The sequence below is a fragment of the Pygoscelis adeliae genome, unplaced genomic scaffold, assembly GCF_000699105.1.
Source record: "Pygoscelis adeliae isolate BGI_AS28 unplaced genomic scaffold, ASM69910v1 Scaffold111, whole genome shotgun sequence".
Taxonomy (NCBI): Eukaryota; Metazoa; Chordata; class Aves; order Sphenisciformes; family Spheniscidae; genus Pygoscelis; species Pygoscelis adeliae.
Window position 1 is genome coordinate 1,654,866 of NW_008824542.1, and position 15,039 is coordinate 1,669,904.

Consider the following 15,039-nt stretch of genomic DNA (forward strand, 5'->3'; position numbering starts at 1 on the left):
GAGCTTTGCTAACAGCAAACTTACATTTCATTACATTTTGTGATAATTGGTCTGCTGCTAATTTGAAGGTTGATTAGTTTTTTGTTACCTGTGATTACAAACAGGCACTCTTAAATGTTGCTTTAGTGCCAATCTGCTGCTCTAGTCAAGAACAATTTAGATGCTTTCTCTTGTAATTGAAAGTAACCGCTGATGGACAGGTAATCTAGCAGATGGATGGACCTAGTAGGCGTTCTCTCCTGGTAGATGGTACCAACAAATAAAGGTCCATGCACTGCTTGCAGTGGCAGGGCTTTTTAGTTCAGTTAATTACCATTTGTTGTTAATTAGTTACATACAACCAGCACATATAGTCTCCATTGACCTGTAAGAGGGGTGATTGTTATTTTGCGTAGCATACTGCTCCCTTTAATCCCTGGGCTCTTGACAGAAGACACAGTCTCGTTTCTGATCCTCTCCCGATTCAATCTGAATGGTGATGGAGTGGAAGCTGTGGTGCTCAAACAGGGCTTGAGTAATCTCTCTCAAAATCTTCTGGCTGTCCGCTGTGTCTGCTATAGATAGCAAGCAGAAAATAATAAAAATGCTTATAATATAATACTTTAAAGAAGAGTAAGTGTTTACTGACAGAAACTATTCACAAACTTCTAACAAGAAGTTTGTTTTGAGACATGTGTCTTGTCCTTTTTATCCTCCTTTCAGGAACCTGCATGTCAGCAAAAGTTTGTTCATTCAAATGTGGTCAGAATATGCAACTTTGGCAAGAGCTGAGCTAAGAGTAATCACCAAAGAAATTCAGTTTGGCAGAAGACTGGAGGAAAGCAGGAATACTTAATAAAGATTAGTTCATCCAGTCAGGGAGTAGCAACAGTGCCAAATGATTCGGATGGTTGATAGACCCACTCTTTTTGGGAAGCAGGGTCTCCATGGAGGAATTTGTTTCTGAACCCATTCCTGGCCAAACACAGGTGGAATTTTTTTCTTAAATAAACCTGAAGAGGTACAAAGCAAACAGATAAACAAGCAAATTGATCTAGGTAGTAGTGGACAATTGGTCAACAGGGATAAGGACTACATTTTAAAAAAATATTTTTAAAGATGAACTGTTCCCCTGTAGTTACCTCTACACTCTAAGCTATGTTTTAAAGATTGTTTTACAGCTAGTGATGCCTCAGGAATGCAGATTTGCCCTCTAAGTTTTTCTTACAGGGATCAACAGTTTTCAAGTTTGACAAATCCACTCCAAAATTTGTTTGATATTGTGAGAAAAATCCAGCCTGGGTCTAATTCTTCTAATTTATTTAAAATATCCTGTAGTTTACTTCCTTGCTCCACAACCTCTGCAGTTTCCAAGTTTTGGGCTAAGTAGAGGTCCCTGTTGTTTTGGCAAGATTTCTGGGAGGAGGATTTGAGAGCTTTTATTGTTGTTGTTGTCGTCGTTGTTATTTTTCCAACAAAATGATGACATTTGTTTTAACAAGCAACAGACATACAGTCAGTTGTGTCCCAGTCAGGGGAGACTGACCTTTACTAGGCAGCTGCTGAATACTTACACGCTGTTTACAGAAATTTACTGACCTGTGACAACATGAGCAGATAGAATAGTTTGATTCATTGTCAGAGACCAAAGATGAAGGTTGTGAACAGACTCCACTTTCTCAACTGCAAAAATTCTTGCTTTCACTACATCATAAGCAAATCCTTTTGATGTTCCTTAAAAGGAGAAATTGGTGAGAAAAAATATTTTGAAGAGGTAAGAATGATGATCGTTAGAGGAAAATGCATCATGAACCTTTATTCAGTTAGATGTATAATTTTTATAAAAATATTCAATGCTTTGGAAAGCCTGTCTATTTCAGAGTTCACTGTGAAATTTAATCCTATCCCTTGTTTTATGCTTCTCTACGGAAGAATGAGACTCATGCATGTCTTAGGAGATACTCTGAGGGTCCAGTTTACATAGGGAAGTGAGCTGTTTAGCCAGATTATGTCCTAGTTTTGCACCAACATCTTTTCTGAGTGCAGATTTTATGGCATCACCTGAGCACCTCTGAGGGATTCTGTCCTCAATATATTTACACAATAGAGAAGCATCTGTTTAGCAGAGAGGGAAAGACAAACATAAAGATTAAAATGGTTTGACTCAGGAATCTTAGATGAGATTAGATCCCAGGTCCAGTTATTGAGTAGATCAGTGATTGTTTTCCTAGATGAGCCTTCTTACAAAAGATGATGATAGCGATGACCCTCATTCAGAGTGAGGACAATTGTGATAGGGTGAGCTGCAACATGAAATTCAGAGTTTAGCCTAAATTCAAATTTGGCCAAGGAATTTAACTACAGATCTTCCCTGGAGTGAGACCTGGGAATCTGAAAATGCACCTCTATGCCCTCGTGAACAGCTATGCTCATCGTGCTTCACTTGGATCAGTAAACTGAAAAATATTTTTAATGCCACCAGTTACGAAGTATAACAATGATAAGCACAGTATTGGTTAATTTTGTCTTTCATACCATAACTGATAATTATTTGTAATTGTTAATGACCTCAGTGTTATGTGCTTTGTCCTATCTGTTTATTACAAGAATGATATGCTATATGGAGTGCTGACTTAGTAGAATATGACGCTGACATGCACATGCTCTTTAGAGAAAACCATGGACAGTCAGTGCCTGCATGACACAGTCAGTCGCAGGGGCTGTGGGACTGACACCCCGGGACAGACTGGATGCGTGGGGTAAGAGCCTCTTCCAATACCAGCTCCAACATCCAATTTCTCTTTAGAAAATTCTGGGCAGAATATGCTACTTAGGAGGTAGGAGACTGGCTTCAGAGACCTCCCCAGAAGGACGGCGTAAAAGGCCTTGCTGCAGAGGGGAACAGAACATTGCAAATTTTGGCATGTCAGCACTCCTTACGGAAGCTGGGAATCACTGCTCTGAGAAAGAGACCCCAGAGTGTCAGGGGCTGCCATGCCTTCCTGGTAGTTTGATTTTTTTTTTTCAGTAATCAAGAGATCTTCTGATTTTTTGGCAGCCAAGATACAGCCAGTTGCTGCACTCTGTCTAGGTACAGTTCTACACAAATGTATCTCTATCTCACAATCACTGAAAGCAAAGCAGCCCTAGAATGAAGCTTTACTGTAAAACAATATTGGAAATTTTCTTTCTTGAAACAGAAGTAGGTGCAAAGTGAAAGAGAGAAGTGAATAGCCATGCAGTCAGTCACACTGAGTAACTCGCATCCATTCAAAACTTACACTGTTAGAGCTACTTTTCCCTTTAATCCTTATGTCTTCATAGTTGAGAAAGAGGTTGCATTATATTATTCAGTGTAAGGAAGGCAAAAACCTGCATCTATGACTGCTCAAGTCATTTGGCCTTGCAAATCAAATCTTCAGGCCCATAGCTGACAGGATTAAATATTGCTAAGCCTAGTTCTTCTTGCTGCTGATGTGCTGAGAATTGTCTATTCCCTTGCACCTGAACGCAACTGGAAAGCTCCATCGGCTTGCTTTTCTGAACCGGCATAACTAAAGATCTTTTAGACTTCTGCCTCTTGCACTCAGCCTATTTCACAGACACAGTTCAAAGCTCAGATTTTCTTTTCTTTGGGTTTTTTTTGGCAAAGACTTGTATTTCAGATGGGTAAAGGAATTACACAATGAACAAAGTGAGTAGACATCTCATATGCCAAAGGGGTGATAAAAAGCAATGTTACACATACAACAAATAAAAGCAACTCAGTTTTAGGAACACATTGGGAGTTCATTAGCAACATACCAGTACACAGATTTTTACGAAAACTGGCATATGTATAAATCTTTTAGTGCAATGGTAGAAAACAGTTTTGATTAAAATTGTAATTAGGTTTAAAGTATGATCAGAATTATGAGAATATTGGAAACTGATACAGAAGTGTGCTATTATACTTTTGTCAGCGAGTATAAGCGTTATGGAGAAAGAGAGAGGAAAAAACCAAAATATAACTGTATTGATTCTGGAATCAGGTCCTACCTTCCATTAACACAATCAAAATATCCCTTAAAATGGTGATGGTGGTTGCCAAAACAAAGATGGAAAACACAAATGTGCAGATTGGGTCAGCTATTTTGTATTCTGGCTAGAAAAATATGAACACATCACTTTGTTAATTTCATTATTGTTGGTTATTGCCATTTTTAATTAGTTAATCTCAAAGAATAATATATTCCATTCATCTAGTACAGAATGAGTGCTGACCTCCTTTGCCAGTTAAGGAGCCTCAGCACAGGGAATGAAGGTGCTACAGGCGAAGAAAGGGAGAGGCACCAAAGTATCCTCCTTGCAGTTGAAACACCAAGAAGCAAGTGTTACACTTTCAACAGTCATTTCAATTCCCAAGAATAAATATAATTGTCTTTGACTAAATTACAATCTATATCATTAAGACAGAGAAAATATTTACATAGTACCTAGTGTCACAATGCTGTGAAAATAACTGTTATCCTTAATTGCAAGGAAGGCAAGTGAACTAATAAAACTAACCTTAAAGAAGATGATAAGCGCACTAATTAGCACACTAATACTCTGGAATAGATCTCCGATGGTGTGCACAAAGGCTGCCCGCAGACTGGCATTGCTCAGAGCTGCCTTTTCTGGAGGGGCTGACACGTATTCTGGGGCTTGTGCCCCATGGCTGTGCCTGTGGCCGGTCTGGTGCAGAATCAGGCTTAGTCTGCAAGACATGTAAAGCTACAAATATCAGTGGGGTTATTGCACCTCTGAAAGCAGTGATATCACACATGTCCTCAATCCTCTCACTTCTGAATGCTGAACAGTAAAATCAGACACATTAGGCAAAAATACAGAGTGGCTAAGCAGATAATTCCTAGGTGATTCAGTGTTTTTTATACAAACAAGAAAGTCTGTGAACAGGGGAATTAATGAGGCCTCATTTTCTATAGACCTCTTCAATGTTCTGACATCTAATAAAAAGTGAGATAGAGATTAATCTTTTCCTGAAGTTTGTGCATTTATAATTTCACTTCCCAGTGTGGCAGCTAACAGAAAGGAGGAGAGCAACTGCAGCCTTCAACGAGAAGCAGGATCCCTCTTCTCTACCCCTTTCCATGTTCTCATGAAACTCATAAACACTTAATATTTTTGAGGCCAATATCTCTCTATCGTTTTTTATTGAAATACAGCAGCACCTTCAATGTTCAAAAGTTATATGGAGAGGAAAACAAAGTAACTTACAGGATGTTGGCGAGCACGGCACAAGCGGAGGTAATGAGCATCACTGTAGCATCAATATCATAATCAGGTTGTAACAGCCTCATGCCAGCCAAATACGTCAACACACCAGTCACCATCCAAACAATTATCATAGACATCAAAGCTCCCAGAATTTCTAGGAATGAAAAAAATCTGATTTTAACAGCAGTCATAACAGAAACACAAGAAATTTTAAGGGATTGATGGTAATTGTTCTGGGTTTGTGAGCTTTATAGCCAGCAGAGTTACTTCTTGGCAGCCTTGATGCTCACAAAGAATGGGCCAAAACCCTTTCTGGTCATAGCAAATCCAGTGGCTGCCCAGGGCAGCCCTATGCATGTGGTGGCCTAACCCTGTTCTACCTGATCCTACTTTTGTGCCCATTCCAGTGTTGAGTTCATGTGGCATTTGGAGAAATTCAGGAGATGAAAAAGATTGTTTGGGGAGTTTTGGGAGGAGCAAAAGGAGTTGTAAAGGTAAGGAAGGATAAAAAATCAGTTCTTTTACACCTCACACAGTTGCCTGGCCCTGCCAGTATGGTTGGAAGACCCCAGGAACCAGCCCTCCTCCCCCAACAAGATTATCTTGGTCACGGGAGCAGAGGTTGGAGGGAAGCAGAGAGGGACAGCTCACCCAAACCCACTCGCAGACATAATCCCCCTCCAACAGCCTCTCTTGTTTCTGCACACCTCTCATCTCTTCACACTTCAGAAAGGCAGTGACAGCCCCTGACGAGGTCCTGCCAGCAAAACCTCTCCTTCCTCTCTGCTGGGACTCATCCTGCCAATGCCAGAAAATCATTTTTGTGCCACCAGCAGTGATGAGGACAAAGGAAGTTATTTTTTCCCTGGGGCAGCAAAATTTAATTTTGTCTCTATTGGCTCTGAGTTGGGCTCAAATAAATCCAGTTCCCAAGGCCACCTTTTATTGCACTGCCATAGGCGAGGTCTGGGGATGTTCGTATGAACGTGCACCATGTTTTTAACAGGATGTGGGACTAGTAATTGCCATGTGACTTGAATGGGTAAATGTGGCACTTTATGAGTACAACTGAGATAATACCAAGGAAAATGAAAGGTAACAGCAAAGTGAAAGGCAGTAGATAGAAAGAGCAAAGCACTTGCACAGACCTCCACTGTCAGTTCATGAAAGCAGCTGAAACTCAACTTATGATTTTGAATATATTTTTATGAGGGTCATACATTTTGCAGCAGTGCAGGCTCCAAATTGTGCTGGTTTTGGCTGGAGTAGAGTTAATTTTCTTCATAGTAGTTAGTATGGGGCTATGTTTTGGATTTGTGCTGGAAACGGTGTTGATAACACAGGGATGTTTTCGTTACTGCTGAGCAGTGCTGACACAGAGTCAAGGCCTTTTCTGCTTCTCACACCACCCCACCAGCGAGTAGGCTGGGGGTGCACAAGAAGCTGGGAGGGGACACAGCCGGGACAGCTGACCCCAGCTGACCAAAGGGATATTCCACACCATATGACGTCATGCTCAGCATAGAAAGCTGGGGAAGAAGAAGGAAGGGGGGGATGTTCGGAGTGATGGCGTTTGTCTTCCCAAGTAACCGTTACGTGTGATGGAGCCCTGCTGTCCTGGAGATGGCTGAACACCTGCCTGCCGATGGGAAGGAGTGAATGAATTCCTTGTTCTGCTTTGCTTGTGTGCACAGCTTTTGCTTTACCTATTAAACTGTCTTTATCTCAACCCATGAGTTTTCTCACTTTTACCCTTCTGATTCTCTCCCCCATCCCACTGTGAGGGGAGTGAGCGAGTGGCTGTGTGGGGCTTAGTTGCTGGCTGGGGTTAAACCACGACACAGATGCTTATCACAATAACCATTTTGTCTAAAATTGACAAATAATGAATGAAAGTGCACTGACAGGGAAATCTAGTTTTGCTTAAAAGTAGATAGAGAGAAGCTAACATAAAGCATGGTGCTTATATTTTCTGATAAACCTGGTGTTTGTATTTTCTCCAAGTTACAGGTTGAAGCCCTGCAAACCTGGCCCAGCTGAAGGTGTTGATGGCTATGCCATCATTGCCATGAAAGGAGCCAACAGCTTTTGAGAACACCTGCATGAATGTCTGTGTACATGTGTGCGTATACTCCACAGCTGAAAATTAACGTTAGAGGTCATCTTTACCTACATAGGTGAAAATACATATTACTTTTCAATGTAGTATCTTAGCAAAAGTTTAGCTAAGCTTACGGACCAGTTCAGTAGTACTAAATGTTTTACTCAAGATGTTCTCAGTTACATTTCTTCAGAACTGCTAGTACTAACAGAGCACAGCAAACAATAGTATAGGATTGTTTGGCAAACTCTGAATCATGCCAGAGATAAAGAAATAGAGGTGGAAGAGAGCTGTCCTACCTGGAAGTAGGTCTGGCTCATACTATCAGTCTCCTCCAATATTATGCTTCTAGCCATGTTGCTGAAAGTAGCTACACACCCAAAGGATTGTGTTGAATTGCTGTCTTACTGATTCTGTTGCCTGGTTCTGGCTTAGAAGACAGGAGGCATTCAGATGGCTCCTGCTAAACCCAAGCCCTGTCATACACAGTCTTTACATGACAAACGCTATCTATCAGTCTGAGAAAAGCAGTGAAAATACAGCTTCCAGTGTCATGGAGGGCTGCAACTGCAAGACTTTGGTAGTCAGCGCACAGTGACTCTGCCACCCACCTGACTGCCCTCAGCTACTCTATGAAGGCACCCACCTGCATATTAAACTGGAAATACAGCTGGGAAAATAAGCAAGAAACAGGATAACTATCATGGAATGCAATCAAATAGCCACTGACATTTGACACAGGGCCTCTTTGCTACCAGGATAAAAAGGCAATAAAAGATTGGTTTTGAAGTTCTGCATTGCAATGACAAAAAACTAAAAAACCTAACACAGACTGAGGGTGAAGCTACATGAGGTGGCTAAACCTGCCTACCATCTCGTTAGCAAGAAAGAAGTCTCTCTTTCACTTCCCTTTATTCCCAGGCGAAGAGAGCATAAACACAAAAAGTAATTATGGATCAACTGATGATAAGTAGCAGTTTGCTAAGGCTGCACAATTCAGCTGTCTGTTGGCAACATAATGCCAGCCGTGCTTCAGTTATACTAAACCTCCCCCTCAACCAGCAGCCTGTTTCCAGCAGAGCTGGTAGAATATACTTAGGGAGCAATATAAAGACAGGATGAGTATGGCATTTGTCTTCTCTGGTACATTCTGCAGCTACAGACAACCTTGGCCTGCAGACATCCTGAGTCAGAAGCTGCTTCTAGACCTTCCTATTGAACATTCTTGAAGCATTTATCATCTGAGTCCTCAGTTCAGGTGCATAGGTGTCTAGAGCCATTTGAGATACACTGACACCTCCATATATGACTTAGAATCATAGAATCATTAAGGTTGGAAGAGACCTTCAAGATCATCGAGTCCAACCGTCAACCCAACACCACCATGCCCACTAGACCATGTCCCTAAGCGCCTCATCTACCCATCTTTTAAATACTTCCAGGGATGGTGACTCAACCACTTCCCTGGGCAGCCTGTTCCAATGTTTAACTACTCTTTCAGTAAAGAAATTTTTCCTCACATCCAATCTAAACCTCCCCTGGCGCAACTTGAGGCCATTTCCTCTCATCCTTTCGCCAGTTACTTGGGAGAAGAGACCAACACCCACCTCGCTACAACCTCCTTTCAGGTAGTTGTAGAGAGCGATGAGGTCTCCCCTCAGCCTCCTTTTCTCCAGGCTAAACAACCCCAGCTCCCTCAGCCGCTCCTCAGAAGACTTGTTCTCCAGACCCCTCACCAGCCTCGTTGCCCTTCTCTGGACACGCTCCAACATCTCAACATCCTTCTTGTAGTGAGGGGCCCAAAACTGACTTGACACAAGATGTATAGATGACCGATAGCCTTCTAGAGCGGCAGTTGGAAACTTTGTGGAACACATTAGGGCATTTCAAATAGCACCAATCCCTTACATATCAGCAAATAAATTGACCCCTAAGACTCCCAGTGTAGGATTCATTTCCAGACCAAGGCAACTAAATTTAAATGTCTACATGTAGGTGTGAGCTAGGTGTCTAAGCTCCCATTGTGGACAATGGACATTAAATTAATGGTGATTCACACAGCTCCCTGCTCCATTGACTGACTGGGAACACATTGTAGTTTCTTACCTACAAGTGTCTGGTAGCATTTGAGATGCCCTGGTCTTGTGCTTGGCATCATGGGCAGTCTCCTGTGGGTCTTGTGCCACAGCTGCCATTCCCATGCGTAAGCCTCAGACACCCCAGGGATATAGCACTAGACCTCTATGTTTAGACAGCTGAACGGAACCTAGATTTCTGTTGAACGTATCAGAAACTCGGACTCTGTGCTTCTATGTGCTCACTTACATGTAGACATTGATATTTAGGTGTCTAAATCTTGAACAGAATCATACCCCCAGAAAATTTTTCTCATAGTTAATATTTTGCTGATGTCTTGTCTTTTGTCAAAGCACTTGTGTTTGATTGTAAGGCTTTTGGTGTTAGGTGTCATCTGTAAATATATTGATTTTGGTTGAGGAGACAGAACTTTCAAAATCTACCAGTACTTCCATGTGATAAAAAACAGCAGCGATAAAAAGATATGCAGGGAGAAGATTTAGAAAATGGTAAATGTTAAAGGATCTCACTTTTCTACAGATATAACTTCGTTGTCTTTTTAAAATAATTTAATGATTTGCTTTATCATTCTATAAATGGAGTAGACCCTCATTTTTATGGGTATTGTTGTTTTCATAAAAACTTGCATTTCATAGTAGATTGAGGACTCAGTCCTCCTCACACGCAAGTCACTAGGGGAAGTTGCTGTTATCTCAGCCAGAACTAGCACCAGCCCAAAACTATATTCAATAATGAACGGAAAGACACGTTTGTAGATAAGAGATGACTGTGCTTTTTACTTCTTTGAAGCTCACTGGCTTGCTCTGTTTAACATGTGTCCTGGGGGCTTTGAGAGCATTAGTGCACTATCTCTAAATATCTGCAGACCTATGTTGGGCATCGGCATGTTTTCCGATCCCTGGCTATGATGACTTCCCTTTCCCATTCCACATGTTCATACTGTGACATGTTTGCTACCTGCTCGGTGCCACCCGAAAGTTAGCTGCTTGGTGGGAGGTTTGGAGGCAAGCCACAGTGAGAAGAGGCTGATCAGGAAGCTTGTCAGGTCCACCAGGATGTGTGCCGCATCGGTGATCACCGCCAGGCTCCTGGCGATCTGCCCACCTGTGGGAAACACGTGTCCGTATCATGGCTCTGGTCGGAAGTTTGAGTTGACCAGATCAAACTCGAGACCTGCTTTGCTGCGAATCAAAGGGAACACTCAATTTTCAGTGATCACACACACGACTCAAAACTCTTCAAATTTAGTTTCATTTGTACCTCGTTCATGCAATGCAAGGTATAAATTAATAGAAGGAAATAAGCTAAATTTCTTTGTGAGAGCGAGAGAGAGTCCTAAGGACAATAAGAGTTGTGATACATTAGTGCTGTGGTTATACTACTATTGGACTGTTTTACTGTAACTATTTTAATATCAGATTTCTTGGTGAAAAGCGGCATCAGAAGATGGATTACATCAGAAGATTAGGGATCACATTTCCAGTATCCTCCCACTATCTCTTCACAGATCGCTAGTATTTTTATGTACAAATACTCAGACTCTTAGCTTATGGGATTCATTTCCTATTTGTTATAGGAAAATATGCATGTACTTCCTGAGTTTTGGATGGCTGGATGCCCAACTTGTTATTTGTCACAGGCAACACTAAAACAGGAGTAGAAGGAAAGGTCCTAGTAGAAGAGCTATGATAAACAACCAGCCATTTTGGTGAGGGCATAGAGAAAAATGTTCTGTTTGCAGGTCTAATCTATCATTTTGTATCTGTAATGCATGATTTAATTTTGCTGCTAGAGCTGGAAAAATGTGGCTGAATGTCATTTTACTTTGGGGGGTTTTGGTTTCATGTGAATTCTGAAAAAAAAAATCCAAGCCATTTTAGGCTATCTGAAACCACATTTCTTTTACCCAGTAAGCCAAATATCATTATTTTGCCAAATTCTTCTAACCATGTCTTAGGGCTAAAGACAGATCCAAAGAAACTACAAGATTGCTCTAAACTACGCCAGCTGCCGGTGGCTGCAGGAGAAGACAAGGGTCACAGGCAGGAAGCTGTCCTGCCAACTTGTCGTAGCAGGGGAATCTTTTCATCAGAGTGGAAATGCAGAAAAATGGAAATGTGAATAATAGAGCCAAAATGTCTAGTTTCTGCGTTCGGCAATATATTTCCATCCTTCTTCAGTTATTTAATTAATTTCAACTCACCTGTTTCTCCTGACCACAACCCATATGAGAATCAACGAATCCTGAAAAACATCATAAAATGCCTCTTCCAAAGCTTTGGAAAGATACCACTGCCAAAGGGACATGTAGACACATCTTTTCTTTCCTTTTAGATGGAAAGTCTTCATGCCAGCAGGATGGACTGTCTGTTTAATTTCCTCCCATATGCAGATTTTAGATTAGAATACCTAATACTGTATGGTTTGTCACCGCAGGAGAATGCATATTGCACATGTAGAGCATATATCATTTTTTTCTGTTGCCTCCCTATACATCCCATTTACAGCTGCCTGAAAGTTACTTCCCTAAAGGGAGCAGGCATGACTGCAGAATTTGGGAGCATCTCATTCCTTGCAGTAAAATGAAAAATTCAACAGAACGGGGATTTCCCAGAACATGAGCAGGTGTAAATGCACATATACTTTTTGGTCATGACACAGCTCCTAGACTTTCGCTGTTTGCAGGGTAGCTGTTTCCCAAGTGGGAAGCAATTTTGCATAGCAGAGGGAAGCAGGCTTGTCTGGCAGTGCACAGTTGTTAACAACCAAGGCATCAGCTATCTTTCAGCAAACAAAAATGTAGAGCACAAGCTGCCTGCAAAACCCTATTGCATTTTAGATACTGTATTTCCATGTTCTGTGGGACAGCATTACAAAAGCTTGCTTCTAGCCTGCCCTCTTTGAAAAATGTTGGCAAATTATTATTTTATGTATTGCTGGCATAACTAATGCCTTGGGTGAGTTTCTGACATCTCAGTCTGCTTATCTTAGCAACCTGGTCAAGTCTATATGTTCCTTTTTGACATGATGACACATGCTGGGTTTGTCTCTCTTTCTAGTGCCCAAATAGAAATAAAGTACTTTGAAATCCACATTTGGTCCTTAGCTACTAAAAATCCTTGGAAAGCACTTTTAGATCAGGGCTGTACATAGGATGTCATTGGTTTGACTGATATGTCCAAATCTATGGAGATTGTGGTGGATCTGCATTAGAAGAACAGGAGATAATTGTCTTTTGGAGACAGTTGGTGTATCAGGCTCAGCCAACAGTGCCCCTTTTGGGAGAGCAGTAAGGACCAGCACAGATGGTTTGAGCAAAAATATCACTAGGGATTCAAAGAAGCACAACTTTTCAACTTCTTTGAGAGTGATGCAGATTTGTTTCTTCTGTTTAGCATAATAATGCCCACGGAAGTTGTTTGCCCTTAAGAGGAGAAGGAAGGAGAACATGTTCTTTATTTTCAAGAGTAAAGCCTGTGTAATAGTTATAGGCTTTTATTGCTTTGTATCAATACTCCCAACAAGTGGCCTTTATGACTTACTGTTACCCACAATGGATGTTTATAGCTTTGTATACCACAAAGCAGTAGAAACCGTCAGTCCCTCAATGGTCAATCATCAGACACAGGCTGTCTAGCCTAATGATTAAAAAAATTAAATGCATGGTTCATAATTACAAAAATCTCCATAGACTGCTGTCTGTAACTGCCGTTAATAACTGGTTTGTCAAAGTTTAATGGTCTGAAGCAAAATGGTCTTCAAGCCTGTTACTTAAGCTGTCACTGCAAAAAAGCTGTATGATTCATTAAGCAAAATGAAACATTTAGTTAACATATCATCTGTCCTTCCAATTATCCTCTAGCATTGCCGCATTCACCACACTTAAGCCTACTGATTATATGGTTTTGTTAATAATGCATTACTTCTGGCACTGGAAATTACTGCATGGAGATTTGTGGTATGCACTGGTTTTCACGGGGAAATGCACGTGACCTACAAACAACAGGGCTTCACGCAGATGAAGCACGTGGGAGGGAAGAGTTGGAGAAGTCCCTGCTGGGTTTGGCAGCCAGGGGAGAAGGCAGAAATGCAGCAGCTCTTTCACTGCCTCCACTTCTCATCTGTGGGGAAGACAAAGCCTTTCTATTTCATTTTCATGGGGCTCCAGAGATGCTGAAGCAGGGAAAACATGGGTTTCAGAGGCCTTCCTGGCTGATTTTTGTTACATCCCCTGGGGCACATGTGGCAAAAGCCTATGGGATTCCTCATGCCTTAACTTATCTCACCTCACCGCAGAGAAGGGGAAATTAAAGAGCCAGGAACTATCAGGTGGGTATAAATGTCACAGAAGCCATGCAGAGAGCAGATCGGTGGGACAAAGCGAAAGCTAATGCTTTATGAGTGAGCTTAAAGTTATATTGGATATTGTAGGATGGGTCCAGAATTGAAGGCTAATTAGACAGGGGAATAATTTTCCATTGATCCAGAGACACACCAGCAGGCCTATTTAAAAGATAAATGTGCCCTGGTATAAACACATTGACTTAACTGAGGAAAAGCAGATGGTGAATCTGGCCCTGGATTTCGCTGGATTTTGTAAAGACTGTTGCATTTAATATCAGATCCTGCTGCTAGCAGCCTTCATCAGTGCTGAGGTCTCATTGGCCTGGATAACCACGTAAAATCTTTTAATCTTTTCCAAAAAATGTAACCCAATTTATTAGAAACCTTTTGTGACATGATGCTAAGACATGCTAGCAACTTTTAGCCGAGCTTAAAGACCTGGGAGAGCAGTTTAGAGCATTAACTGATCCTTGTATTCCCACCCACATGCAATCCTTAAATGAACATATGAAAATATTTTGATTATTTCACTTAAAAAACCCACAAAATTCTTTCAAAGATTGGGGAGAAAGGAGAGATATTTTATCCCAGGTGGGTTACCTCTGTGCATCATGGGTCACTGCGCTCAGAGTAGGTGTAAAAGGGCATGAATATGTCTGTGCTGGGCACCAAACTGAGCTCTCTTTGAACAAACATACTCCCCTGTAATCTCAGCAAGCATGAAGAAGATGCAAATTACTGATGCTACACAGAGCTTCCTCCTGGCTTGATGCTGCTCCCTTTTCCTGTTCTCATAGGCCTGTGAGTAGCTGTGACAGTGATACGCTGGATTAGCTTCAGTATCTTCTGCTTCCTGCTGCTGCCTCTCTTCATTTAAATTCTTCTGATGCCGGCTCATCCTTTGGGTTTGAAAGAAACAGAAGGTTAAAAAAGAAAAACCCTGGTTATTTGGGCGTCTAGCCCTGCAGCCCCAGAAACTATGTAATTAATGCTTTTGAAGGATAAAAGCAGCGTTGGGAACAGCGGAGCAGGTCATAGAAGAGGCTTGCTTGCACAAGCAGGGCTCTGCGGGAGGGAGCTGCACATGAAATGACTGCTCTGGCTGTGTTTCCCAGCTCTTTGGGCTCTCCTACATCATTTAGCAGTTTATGAAGCACAGGGTGACTTTCTTAGGCTGTGTATTTTATGCACACCGTATGATTTTCAAAAAGTCGTACCTCATGCAAATAGTAACCTAATTCAGCATAGCATGGAGACAA

At 41.6% G+C, this 15,039-nt stretch overlaps 1 protein-coding gene across 1 annotated transcript; it reads right to left on the reverse strand.

The window, feature by feature from the left end:
• Nucleotides 1–408: 408 nt before the first annotated feature.
• Nucleotides 409–14,678, reverse strand: SLC30A8 (solute carrier family 30 (zinc transporter), member 8). Its single transcript, XM_009321692.1, has 7 exons — nucleotides 14,475–14,678; nucleotides 10,394–10,532; nucleotides 5,239–5,392; nucleotides 4,528–4,717; nucleotides 4,018–4,123; nucleotides 1,579–1,713; nucleotides 409–554 (listed from the first exon to the last, which is right to left on the reverse strand). Exons 1-7 carry the CDS (start codon nucleotides 14,676–14,678, stop codon nucleotides 409–411), a joined length of 1,074 nt encoding a protein of 357 aa, XP_009319967.1.
• Nucleotides 14,679–15,039: the final 361 nt, after the last annotated feature.

What these genes read in the sequence shown, in the direction of transcription:
- SLC30A8 (XM_009321692.1), bottom strand. Translation starts at nt 14,678, where the DNA reads ATGAGCCGGCATCAGAAGAATTTAAATGAAGAGAGGCAGCAGCAGGAA. An exon ending in TTTCGGGTGGCACCGAGCAG is followed by an intron (nt 5,393 to 10,393) that starts GTAGCAAACATG and finishes TTTCATTCCTAG; the next exon opens with AAATTCTGGGAGCTTTGATG. An exon ending in TTTGATTGTGTTAATGGAAG is followed by an intron (nt 1,714 to 4,017) that starts GTAGGACCTGAT and finishes TCTCCTTTTAAG; the next exon opens with GAACATCAAAAGGATTTGCT.